The 13,736-nt window shown below is 35.8% G+C and overlaps 1 protein-coding gene across 1 annotated transcript in view; it reads left to right on the forward strand.

Annotated features, from left to right (window-relative positions):
* ECT2L (epithelial cell transforming 2 like) overlaps window positions 1-13,736 on the forward strand; it is a 114,002-nt gene that overhangs the window by 78,683 nt on the left and 21,583 nt on the right. Inside the window, exons 9-11 of the mRNA XM_044675446.1 lie at window positions 519-622; window positions 2,760-2,882; window positions 12,773-12,859. Of these exons, the coding sequence (XP_044531381.1) occupies window positions 519-622; window positions 2,760-2,882; window positions 12,773-12,859 (314 nt within the window). The remainder of the gene's footprint in view (window positions 1-518; window positions 623-2,759; window positions 2,883-12,772; window positions 12,860-13,736) is intronic.

The raw sequence follows: 13,736 nt of genomic DNA on the forward strand, positions 1-13,736 counted from the left end.
ACTTGACCCCCATTGCCCACCCTTACCACTCTTCCACCTAGGAGCCAATACACAGAAGTTAAGGGTTTAAAAAAAAGAAAGGAAGGAAGGAAGAAAGAGAGAGAGAAAAAGAGAGAGAAAAAAAGAAAAAGAAAGAAAGAAAGAAAGAAAGAAAGAAAGAAAGAAAGAAAGAAAGAAAGAAAGAAAGAAAGAAAGAAAGAGAAAAAGGAAAAGGAAAAGGAAAAGGAAAGAGAAAGAGAAAGAGAAAGAGAAAAGAAAAGGATGTGGGTGATATTTCCTTTGATTTAAAAATATATTTCCTGACTATATGTAAACATGTTATTCATTCTTCACCCTCAGACCAATGTTCTCACAATGTTTTAGTCTTAAGATATATTTAGTTGCCTGATTCCCTTTGTACATGCTTTATTTAACTAGATTTTAATGAAGATTTCTGCCTATAGGTAGATGGAAACCTTCACCAAGATCCAGTTACACCATTTAAACAGCTAATTTTTTTGTGATCTTTTACCTTGCAGGGCAGTTTATGTTTGATTCTCTGAGCCTTGCTGATGTTCTGGCTAACCAAGAAACTGCTCAGGTCTTAGCTGATGGATTGATTGAACTATCAAAGGAGAAATCAGTTAAGTTTCTACTGAGGGAAAATCAACATCAACAAACAAATGAAAATAAAAATACTGAATGAAGAATGTTTGAACCAGGCTTTTGCTGTTCTTGTTTATTATTTATTTCATCCAGTGGTCCAAAGACACAATGATTCTTTCAAATTGATTAAGGACTTGTTCATACCTAGTTTATTTTTTGTTTATTGATTCAATCAAAATATCTAGACCTTTTATGATTAACCTTACAATAGAATATAGTTTTGCCACGCTCTGAAATGTTTTGTCATCTTCTGAGGTTGGTGACTAAAAAGTTTTGAACTTTTCCTTACACCAAGTCTATAAAATTCCTTAGAGAATTGGGAAAATTCCTTGAATAACATAGTTAATGATACAAGGAACCCTTTTCTATCTTGTCCTTGATTCTAATCAGAAATGCTGTTTTAAAAGAAAATAGATAAATGGAGTAGCTTTTACTGAAAAATTAAGAGAATATAGAGAAACTAAGTAATAAATGAAACTAGGAAAGATAGAAGAAATAAAGAGAAAAAAGTTTCATTGGAAAGAAACTAAGAGACTGATAAATAGGGGAGAAAGAAAGTAAAACACAAAGGAAAAGGAAATAAGTGAGCTAGTGTTGAGTGCGAGTAAGGAAGAGATTTATTAAAATCCCATTGGATCTAGAATAGAGAGAATTGACTTCTAGAGAAGCTAATTCAAATGTCTGAGATGTCAAAGAGCAGTCCAAACCAGAAAGCACCAAGCTAAAATACAAAGGCTGAGAGGAAAATGAAGTGGTAGGTCTGATTTGGAGTCCATTACGAGAATGAATGAGAAGAAGGAAGATATTAATTTTTCCATGCTGCATTTAGTTCCCTCAGATATTTCAGGCACACTAAACTGTGTAACGCTGGGACATCACTTAATTTCTCAGTACCCCCAAATAACTATCTAAGACTATTAGTTACAATGAAGCTGCCAGGGTTACTTTGTGAGAGGAAGTTCAGATAACAATGAATTACAGATCCAAAAGACAAACAAAAAGAAGTTCTCAAACACTTTCTTTCAATAATAGTAATTTAACTCTACAAGTCTGTAGGTTAATTTGTCTTTTCTCCTTATTCTTACTTTGATTTACTTGCTTCAATTTCATCTAGAGCCTTGGATATTGACACTAATTAATTCTTTAAATAAGTGATAGATTTCCTGGGTAGATCTCTCAAAATTGTTTTTTTGGTGTCATCTTATGTTGAACCCATGAAAACTTAGTTAAGAATGATTTATTAGTCTTTCAACACAAAACCATAAATGGCCCATCTAGCATTCTTTCAACTAGAAACCTATTAACTGTCACTTCTGGGTCTTGCTGGCAAAGTGATAATTTATGTTCATAATGATGTTCCAGAGGCATTGCTGTATTACTAAAGAAAATTCTGTTCAGAATAGTTTTAGAGTAAAGTGCACTTCATTGTATTTGAATTCTTTAAACATTGATAATCTGGGTATTGGCATATTTCAACGGCTTCCAGCCTTTTCTTGCTATGATCTTAAAGTGAACAACATAAATATGTTGAGACATGTTAAGACATAACTGGTTGCTGAAATAGTGAGTCCTTGACTACTCGTTTTAATGTTTTAATGTAATTCCACTCTCTACTTCTGTAACATACACAGACATGCTCATTTACATTCCTTAGGAGACTAAGCAGAAATATATCAAAAGGGTATATATAATTCGTGAGAGATGTCACCAGAAGCTCCTCCCCCAAAAATCTTTCTGTTCTTTACCTCATTCTATGTTTGGCATAAAAATGGGGATTTTGTCTTTTTTTTTATTCTCGAAGTGCTTTGACACTTTTCTATAGGCTCCAAGTTACCCTAATTTGTGTCATGACCTAGACTTAGAAAACAATGATGTAGCTGCTACTTCTATTAAAGGGAACACACCTTTTCCTGATCTAGCTAAATAATGGCACTTAATATAATTGTTTTCTAAAGATAGTTTATTACCCTAAACATCTAAAAATAGTTTATTATACTACAGAAAAAGCCAAGAAAAAAAAGTCTTCCTTTCCTTCACACTTTATATGTCCCAAAGAATTTCAGACAATGATTCTTTTAAATAGAGGTTCCTTTCTGGATATTTTCTCCCCCTAGGAAAATCCACTAGAATATCTATCATATTTTCTGCTGAAGAAATCTAGCAACAAGAACAAAGAATTTGATGGAAATTTTCTCTCAACAAAATGTGATGCCACAACTCTCCATTTCTTAACAAAGGTAAAGCTGTTTCTTCCTTTTAATTGCAGTCTATTCTGAATAGACAGACTTTGGAGGAGGATGTAATTCATATTCTTTCCTTCTTTTTAAAGGAAAACATCTAAGACATAATTAATTCCTCCTTTTTTACTTTGGTGAATTTGAGATCTTATTGATTTGGAATTCTTCTCCAAGGGTGCACATTACAAAGCACAGTACTGCTCATCCTCTGAGATTCTTGCCTTCCATAAACCCCCAGTGTCCTCCCATTTATCCTCCACAATTGGAGTGGAGTAGTGTGTCTACCTAAAGAGGACCTTGTACGTTTTTTAATATTCTGTCCATGCCCAAAATCCTTGGCTTGCCATTTGTTACCCCTACATAACCACTCCACCTCGTGTCTAATCATATACTTCCTGGATAATATCTTTGGCTCCACTTTTTATATGTAATTGTGCTTAGAGGTTTACAAAGTGCTTTGCTCATGACAAACCTGCAAAGTAAGCCCTGTAATATTATCATTAAGGCTTAAATGTTTAGAAACTGAAACTGAGAATTTTAGTGACCTCTCAAGATAGCATAGCAAGTGAGATTACAAAACTAGAACATAGGCCTTCAGATTATCAGATTAAGGTTCTAGTTTCCTCAGCTAATAAATGAGGGAGTTGGACTGCTTTGCCTCTGAGGTCCCTTCCAGCTCTCAATTTCTGAGTCTATTAATCCTGCCACCTCCAAATGACCATGATAATACTTGGCTTGTTTTCAGAATTGCCATTTCTCCTAAGAGCTCAAATCACATCCTCTAGCTGGGAGATCCTAAAGAAGTGAAATTTACTTGAGCTATTATAAGATAAGAGGAATATGTATTCCATCAGAAAACTACCATCCCCAAAAGAAGTACTTATCGATTAAAAATTTATTGTTTACTTATTTTTAATATTAAAAAATTTTTTTGAGTTCTAGATTCTTTTCCTCTTTGCAACCCTTCTCTCCATAGAGAAGGCAAACAATACTATATCAATTATACAATAGTATATTGATTTTAAATGCAAAATATATTTCCATGTTAACTATAATCACACACAAAAATAGAAAAATAAAATAATATTTCAATTAGTACCACTTCATTCGTTTTCTTTCTGGAGGTATGTGGCATATTTTTTATCATGAGTCTTCTGGAATTATCTGGGATCATTGCCTTGATCTAAGTAATCAAGTCTTTCCCAGTTGATCATCATTATAACATTGATGTTACTGTTCTCAATGATTTCCTGGTTCTCCTCACTTCACTTTTTATCAGTTAATATAATTCTTCCATATTTTTCAGAACCTCTCCCCATTCTTTCTTATAGCACAATAGTACTTCATCACAATCATATACCAAATCTTATTTAGCCATCCCCCAATTGATGTACATCCTCTCAATTTACATTTCTTTGCCACCACAAAAAAAGAGCTGCTATAAATATTTTTGTATATATGGGTACTTTTACTTTTTCTTTGATATCTTGGGTTATAGAATCTAGAAGTAGTATTAATAGATCAAAGATTATGCACAGTTTTATGGCCCTTTGGGTATAGTTTTAGACTGTTCTCTGGAATGATTGGATTAGTTCACTAATTCACCAGTGATATATTAATATACCTATTTTCCCTCATCCTCTCTGGAATTTGTCATTTCTGATAGATTTAATGTAGTACCTCACAGTTGTTTCAATTTGTACTCCTCTGATCAATAGTGATTTAGAAAATTTTTTCCAAAAAAATAATGAAAACATTTTTTTTAATATGACTATAGATAGCTTTGATTTCTTCAGAAAATTGCCTGTTCATACCCTTTGATCGAGAGGATTCTGGGAAGATGGTGGCTTAGATGGAGCAAATCATACCCTTTGATCATTTATCAATTTGGATATGCCTCTTATTTTTATAAATTTGACTCAGTTGCCTGCACATTTGAGAAATGAGATATTTATTAGAGAAACTTGCTATAATTTTTTTTAATATTACTTCACTAGCTATGGTACCTTTTAGCAAAATGTAGGTTCCTTGATTATCTCTTTTAATTAAGTCTATTTTTGCTTTTGCTTTGAGATCATCATTGCTATTCCTGTCCTTTTTTGTTTCCACTGAAGCTTAAGATTCTGCTCCAGCCCTTTATTTTTAACTCTTTGTCTTTCTGTTTCAAATGTGTATCTTGTAAAGAACATATTGTTGGATTCTGCTTTCTAATTCATTCAGCTATCCACTTTTGTTTTATGAGTTAGCTCATCCCATTCACATTTCATACTTATGATTATTAACTGTATATTTCCCTCCATCCTATTTTCTTCTATTCATCTTTCTCTAACTTCTCTATTCTCAAAAGTCTGTTTTCTTTCTGACTGCTTGCAATATTTTCTTCTTGACGTAAGAGCTCTGGAATTTGACTATAATAGTCCAGGGAGTTTTTAGTTTAAGAGTTCCTTCAGGAGATGATCGGTATATTATTTCCACTTCTATCTTACCCTCTGGTTCTAGAGTATCAGGGCAGTTTCTCTCTCTTTTTTTTTAATTTAATTTTTTTTAAACCCTTATACTTCGGTGTATTGTCTCATAGGTGGAAGATTGGTAAGGGTGGGCAATGGGGGTCAAGTGACTTGCCCATGATCACACAGCTGGAGGGCAGTTTCTCTTGATAATTTCTTGAAATGAGATTTTTAGAGAGAAAAAAAGAAATGGGATACTGAGGCTCTTTTCTGATCATGGCTTTTTGGTAGCCTAGTAATTCTTAAGTTTTCTCTCCTTAATCCATTTTCTAGGCCAGTGAAAAGAGATATTTTACAATTCCTGATATTTTTTCATTCTTTTGACTTTGTTTTATTGATTTGTGAAGTCTCTTGGAGTCATTAGCTTCCACTTGCCAGATCTATTTCTTAGAAGTTATTTTCTTCAGTATTTTCATGCCTCTTTTATTAACCTATTGATTCTCTTTTCATAATTTTCCTGCATCACTTCATTTATTTCCTCAATTTTTCTCTACCACTCATCTCTTTCTTTAACGTTTCTAGGAATTCTTGCTGTCCTTGGATCCAATTAACATTTTTCTTTGAGACTTTCTTTGTAGCTGTTTTCACATTGTTGTCTTCCAAGTTTATATCTTGGTCTTCCCTGCCACCAAAGTAGATTTTTATTGTCAAGTTTTTGTTGTTGTTGTTTGTTCATTTTATTAGTCTATTTTTTTACTTTGAACTTTATGTTAAAGTTGGGCTCTGCTTATCTGAGGAAGAGGAGTCTCTTTGCCAAGCTTCAGACTTTTTCATGATGCTCTTTTCAGAAATAGTTCTAGGAGTCTGCAAGTTTCCAGTGCTTCCAAGATGGTGTTATTCTGGGAAAGGGGTGGTCATTCTTCTCTTGGCCTATGCTCTGGTCTTTACCCAGGAAGAGTCCCTGCTCTCCATGCAACAACAAACACTAGTGCTTCTCTTGTCCCTGGAATTATGACAAGGGCCCCTGTTTCCTTGTGAACAGTCACAAATACTCCTTTCAACCCTGGAATTTCTACCTAGAACAGCTTATGGGCAATACAGGTGTTATTTAGTTCTAGCTGCACACAGTGCCAGCAAAAGGTACCTTGTAATCTCTTTCTGACAAGTTGTTCTACCCCCTTACTGTCTCTGTTAGACTTGATAAGAAGGAAGAATAGTTAGAGTGCTAGGTCTGAATCAGGAAGACCTGAATTCAAATCCAGACTCTGATACTTATTATCTTGTGAATGTGGGTGAGCCGTTTAATCTGTTTCTCTCAGTTTCCTTAACTGTAAAACAGGAATAATAATAGCATCTATCTTCAAAAGTTTTTTGAGTATCAAATGAGATAATATTTGTAAAAGGGAATTCACACAGTTCTTGGCATCTGGTAGGCACTATCTAAATGCTTATTTCCTTCCTACTAATGAACCTTTTTTTAAAATAGATCAGTAGTTAGAGTCCAAGAAGAAAAAGAACTGATTAACTTAACAGTAGTGCCAAGTGGTATTAATTCTCTATAATTTTCAATAAAAATTTATTGCATGCCAACTAGATTTTACTACTAGATGCTACTAGTAGTCAAAGATTTTTACAGATGGAGACATCCCTGAAGTAACACAAACTTGGAAATGTGACAGCTTTTGACTTAAATCTTTCTGCAAGGTTCATTTGGTAGGAACTCTTTGGCTGTGGGATCTAGTTTCAGAGTCCCTTTTCTCTCACAGCAGTTTTTCTCTGTGCTTTCACTTTCAGCATTTGATGCTACTAGAGAATGGCTTGTGTTAGTGCTTTCCTTCTCAATGGTCTGTATGAGTTCTTCTTTGCTGACAATGTCTTTCTATGTGAGATACTGTTTAAAACACCCAGTTAAGCTATTGTTGTATCTTAAATTATAGTAGGTGTTCCCTCTATTATTGTTATTATTGTTACTCCAGTTATTAAAATTGATCTGGGATTTGTAACGATGGTCCTTAAAGATATGGCCAACTTTTTGACATAAAAAGCACCTCTTGACATTGTTATTACTGAATGTTTGTCTCTGCTGTCCTTGATTTCTTTGATTTTGAGTTTGCAGAGCCAAGTTCTTAAACTTTTCAATTTTCTTTTGTTTTTTGGCTTCCTTAAGTTATTTCTTAAGGTCAGCTATGATGGTATCTTTTTCTTTGTCACTATTCTTCATGGATATGGGTTCTCTATTGTGGGATGCATGGATATAAGATGCCATTTTCCTAAGGTCTTCTAAGGATAGAGATTCCCACCCAGGGCAATGCAATCGGAAATAAGTCTAGATTGGGAGTGCACTTCCTTTTATGAATTGGCATCTGACATGCAGGAGATTATTCTTGGACATGTCCTGGAACCCAAGAATATTCTCCCCAGCTTCCACCAACCTATCTAGGAAAGTGCTTGGATGTTCATTGTCTCCCTGCCTCAGTTTCTCAAAACATCTCCAGCTGTCAGGATGCTTTGCATGTATTTTCATAGCTTTAGCTATGTCTTCTCTGCAACGACGTAGGAAAGCCATGTTCCCATGTGAGGAAAGCTCTAAGTCTTCATACTCATGTGGCCAAGAGGCTAGGTTAGGGTTGCTTCTGTTTCAATAAATTTGACCTTTTCACTGGGGGTAAACAATTCTGATAGAAGAATGTCAAAGTCCTGAAATGTGGGATCAAACAATCTGACCATCCTCTTGTATTCCTTGACTGCCTTATGGGGGCTCTAAATAAAATTGGGGCATTTCTTTTTAAAGATCTCCAAGTCCCCACCTGTGAATGGTTTGTGTCCCTTAACATGGAGAATCCCAGATTCAGGCTGAACCACAGTCTGGTCACAAATTGGCATTATAGGGACTGCTGCCTCAGCCCCCTGTAGTGTTTCTTGCTTGTTCTTATCTTTGCCTTTTTCTTGACTTGCACCTTCAACCAATTCCACCCGCATGATGTTTTGGGTGTCTATGTCTTTGCCCTTTCTGAGCTGCTTGTTTATCTCTATCACGTCTTTGATCTGCTTCTTCAGGGATTCAGTTAATATGGTGTTGTCATCTCCTTTGACAAAAATGTGTTTAATTAATTTCCTCAAGGCCCAATATGCTTGGAGCAAGATAGCATGACTGCTCCACAAGTTGGGATAAAGGCAACAATTTGTTCTAGGCTGATCTTAAGTTGTTTATAAGTATCATATATCCTCAGGACTTCCAGCAAATATTTGAGTATTTTAACCATCCAGAGTGTGTAAATTCTGTTCCATAAACTATACAGCAATAAAGAGCAATTTAGGATTATAAAAGTCATCCTCTCCAGAGAATAATCCATCTTTCTCTTTGCCTTTTGACTTTGTTGTTAAATAAAATTTATCCTACTGGTAGTCCTGCTTGGCTCCTTGTATCAAGATGGCTACCCACAGAGTTTTCCTCCCAGAACTATTGTAATGGCAACCCAGTTGATGTTGTTAGGGTTCAGAGTCCATAGCTGGCTCAGTCAAATTGTAAGAACAGCAGGTTGCAGACTCTCAGCCTTGAGTGGGGGATGGGTGCAGAAGCAGTTAGAATTCTTTCCCCAGTCAGTGTAGGGCCTGCTGAAATTACTTGAAGAAGTAGACCAGTGGCTTCCCTGTGAGGAACAGGTAAAAACTCTCCTAACATGCTGGATCAGTAGAAGGAAAGTGTATCCCCACAAGGAAAGATTTTTCTTGGTAATGTGTGAAGTTCACAGTCAAGGATAATTTGGTATAATCTGAAAAACCTCACACAGCTGACTCCTTCTGGCTCAACTGCCACTAAAATTTGGAAATGGTGGAACTATCAGGTTGGCTATGGTTTTCTTTGAATATTTAGCTAGAATGATTCAATCGCTATCTGATTTACTAAGTAAATGAATCAAAAGGGGAAGGAGGTGAATAAAGGAGAGAGGGATTAGGAGATCTCTATTGATAATCAGTTGAAACTAATGGAAGGTTTTACCCTGGCAGGGGTATAAATCCCCCCACTGTATCTTCTTCTTTCTTCCTTCACTGAAGCACTTAATCCTGACTAATTAAAGTAAATAATCTCTTGAGGGATTATTGGTGGTATTGATTAAAGGTCTTCAAAGATTGAGGATCAGGCTCTATATACTGCCTATAAGGTCTTTCAGAAGCAGTTGTAATTAAGGTCAGGCTGGGCTGGATATCAAATATGGCTACAGGGTTTGAAAACACAAGAATCTAAAGGTATGAGATTTGATAGGCCTAGGAGTTTCAGGTATGCATTGCCCTCCTCCCTCTAGCTCCCCCAAATCCAAAGTGAGTCCTCTGCTTGGGATTCCCCCTTTTATACCCTGGCTCCAACAGTTTTCAACTGCCCTTGCCTTCTTGGAGTTCCAATGAGTACACCCCAATAAGATTCTTAGCCTACACTTTATGTTGCCAATCCATGGGATCTTAGCAGTCAGTTGGACAAAACCAGGCAGCATCATGGCTTATTGACTGAGAAGCTTTGGCAACTAGCAGGGAGATGCTGGTTTTCCTGTGATAGTACAAAGAGTTTTGTTTAATAAGTGAGAAAAGAAGGAAATGGAAAGCATTTGCTGTGTTGTTGTTTTCTTTTTAATACATTTAGGCCTGTGGCCACCTCATAAAAACTATTGTTCTTATAGCAGTGGGAACACATATATCTGCTGAGGTAATTTTTTTAAAAGACCTTTCCAGGAGTGTCAGGAAATGTTCAAAAACTTAAGAGGTGAAGTGGAAAGGATTCATCTGCCCAACCAAGAGTATGATTGTCAAAACAGTGACTCCCATCCTGACAGTTACCCCTGGATACTGGCTGTGTATATAGCACATAAGGCACCTAACTAAGGGCAATAGTTTCCTTGGAAATTGAGCTACTAGTCAGAGAGCTCTCTCCATCGTCACATAACATAGAGTAGAAGAGATACTAGCAACAATAATAGACGACACCAAAAACTGTAGGACCTGCCCAATTGGCTGAAAGATGCCTCCAAATGATGATTCCCATCCTGGTTTGAATGTTTGTTTACAGAGATACACTCCTGATGGTGCAATATGACTGAAGGTGTCCAAGCCAAACTCATGCAAACCTTTCCTGTTTCTCTTCTAAATGTGCTCATTTCACTGCTTCTATTCCTTCTACTGTGTTCAGTAATATTAGCAAAATTAATCTAGTATCATCTTTAAGTTGGCATTCAAAATTTAACCCAACCCCCAACCGAATCAACTTAAATATCTGGTGTAAATAGAGAAATCAATCAACTACAGGCTCCCCAGAAACAGTCTCAACCTCAAACCAACTTCACAGAAGCAGAGATAGACACATAGAAGTTGCATCTGGCCAGTCAGGAGTAATAAAAAACATTAGTCTTGCTAATCAGTGCTATAGTATGTTTATTCATTCATTCATCCATTGGAGGTGCCTTCATTTTTTTATTTAGGCATAATAGTTGAAGTGAGAACTAACCCACATATATGAAGTTTATATAGAAAAAATGTAGGTCAATCTATACAATAGGATGATAGATACTAGATGCCATGATGTTATTCTTCTCAGGATTTCTTAATCCATCAGAGCCACACAGCTCTATCAAGACGCGGGGGAGGGGTGGCCAACCTTTTGCCCAGTGGTCATTGCTGTGGAAAACTGATTAAAGAAGAAGCTCTGCTCAGGTTGTAGTTCTCTAAGGACTTTTTGTCTAGTCCAGACCAAATCTCTATATCCTGGCCCTCATTATTACACATAAGGAACAATTATATGGGGCAGCACAATGCAGAGAGGGAGAATGAAGTAATTGAATTCCCTAGATCATAGTTTTAAACTGTGTGGCTTATCTGAGGATTGCTGGAAAATGCCAAGTCCAGATAGACTAGCCAGCTCTGAGCAATGGGGTGGGGGGGAGAGGAGCATTTTTTTTTTTAAGAAAAGAATCCAGATGTAATTTCATCATACATAATTCCATTCACCTTCTCAAAAAGCCCATTTATTTGAAAGCAAAAAAAAAATTAAGGGAAACAAAAGAAAATAATAAACTTGTCATGATTCCATTAAGTGACAGGAGGGATATAGGTAATTATAATGGATATGGTAAATTATATTTGTTGGAAGATAAAATAAATAAGATTTTATCAAGTTTCTTTAAAATTTCCCTTTTTAGGTCTAAAAAATAAGGTAAAAAATTTTACCTCAGTTGATAACTAGGGACCAGTCCTATCTTCAAAAAATTTCTAATTAATTAATTAATTAAGAATAGTTTTCCATAGTTATATGAATCGTGTCCTTTCTCTCCCCTCCCCTCACACCAAGGAGCAATTCCACTGGGTTTACATGTATCATTAATCAAGACCTATTTCAATATTATTGAAATTTGCACTAAGGTGCAAATTGTTTAGAGTCTACATCCCAATCATATTGCCACTGACCCATGTGATCAAGTTTTTCTTCTGTGTTTCTACTCCCACAGTTCTTTCTCTGGATGTGAATAGCATTCTTATTGTGCCACAGTGTATCATCTTTGTGTATAAGATTCTCCTGATTCTGCTCCTTTCATTCTTCATCAATTCCTGGAGGTCATTCCAGTTCACATGGAATTCCTCCAGTTCATTATTCCTTTTAGCACAATAGTATTCCATCACCAACAGATACCATAATTTGTTTAGCCATTCCCCAATTAAAGGGCACCCCCTCATTTTCCAATTTTTTGCCACCACAAGGAATGTAGCTATAAATATTTTTATACAAGTATTTTTCCTTATTATCTCTTCGGGGTACAAACCCAGTAGTGGTATGACTGGATCAAAGGGCAGGCAGTCTTTTTAGTGCTCTTTGTGCATAGTTCCAAATTGCCCTCCAGAATGGTTGGATCAATTCACAACTCCACCCGCAATGCATTAATGTCCCTAATTTTGTCACATCCCCTCCAACATTTATTACTTTCCTTTGCTGTTATGTTAGCCAATCTACTAGGCATGAAGCTCAGTTGTTTTAATTTGCATTTCTCTAATTATAAGAGATTTAGAACACTTTTTCATGTGCTTAATGATAGTTTTGATTTCTTTATCTGAAAATTGCCTATTCATAGGGACCACTCAGATTTGAGGTGGAGGGCTGAAATCAAAGAACACATGTGACCCCCTCAGGCAGTTATGTGATTCTCTTGGTCTCTGCTGATGGGAAGGAAAGGAATTCTGTGCGACTTTTCATCTCAATGGTAATGGAGAAGGATGCCAAGGAATTTTACCAAAGATCTTATACTTATTTGTGTACAAATGTTACTTGACCTAAATTTTTTAAAAACTGTACATTTAATGAATCAATTGATGTATTTATTTTCCTCCATTTAAAATCATGTCATGAAATGAAAGAAATATGACAGTCACTGTCCCCACACAATAAAGTGTTTATTCAATTTCTAGGAAAGAAATATGAAACAAGATCATTCTCAGAATAGAAAGACTAGTATCACTGAAGATGATTTAAAACTTGAGGTGCTGGTTAAATTGGTAAGTGATTTATGAAGTGTTTCCCATTTGCCACTCTGATTGCTTCTTCTGACTCCATTTGGGCTTTTTTCTTCTTCTTTGAAATGATAGTTATATTTACTCTGAAGACTCTGAACCATGAAAGAAATTAGGCCAGGGAGGGATGCTGGTTTATCAAAATGAGCATGGCTATGGTGTGCTCTTGTTTTATTTTTTAATATTATTTGGACACATAATTTAAAGAACTGGGACTATAGTGATAAATAGATTTTGTTTCAAATTTATTCATTCATTTTCTTTCTGACTTAAAAATATACGGATATAGGGGCAGCTAAGTTGCTAGGTGTTTTGAGAGCCCAGTTTATGTGACAGGAGGTTCCAAGCTCAAATTTGGACCCAGACACTTCCTGGCTTTGTGACCCTGGGCAAGCCACTTAATCCCAATTACCTATCCCTTACCACTCTTCTGCCTTGGAACCAATACATAGTATTGATTCCAAGATGGAAGGTAAGGGTTTAAACAACAACAAAAAAAGAGAAATATGTGGAAATCATTATGACTTCCAAATGAGTTAAATATATGGGAAGCTTTTTGTAAGCCTTAAAGCTCTGTATAAATGTGATTATTATTATCATCTTTATGCTTTCAATTCTTGTTTTAAAATGTACATTTGTAAGGACCTCCAGTCATAGAAGATGATATTTAGTCTAATTCTGTCATATAAGGAAATTATTCTTTGGCAATTGCTGATAATGAGTTCATCTAAGTACTGCACTAATGCTACCTTGTGGTCTGTAAGGTTTTCTTTCCTTTCCTTTCCTTTCCTTTCCTTTCCTTTCCTTTCCTTTCCTTTCCTTTCCTTTCCTTTCCTTTCCTTTCCTTTCCTTTCCTTTCCTT

Source organism: Gracilinanus agilis, chromosome 4 (assembly GCF_016433145.1).
Source record: "Gracilinanus agilis isolate LMUSP501 chromosome 4, AgileGrace, whole genome shotgun sequence".
Classification (NCBI taxonomy): Eukaryota; Metazoa; Chordata; class Mammalia; order Didelphimorphia; family Didelphidae; genus Gracilinanus; species Gracilinanus agilis.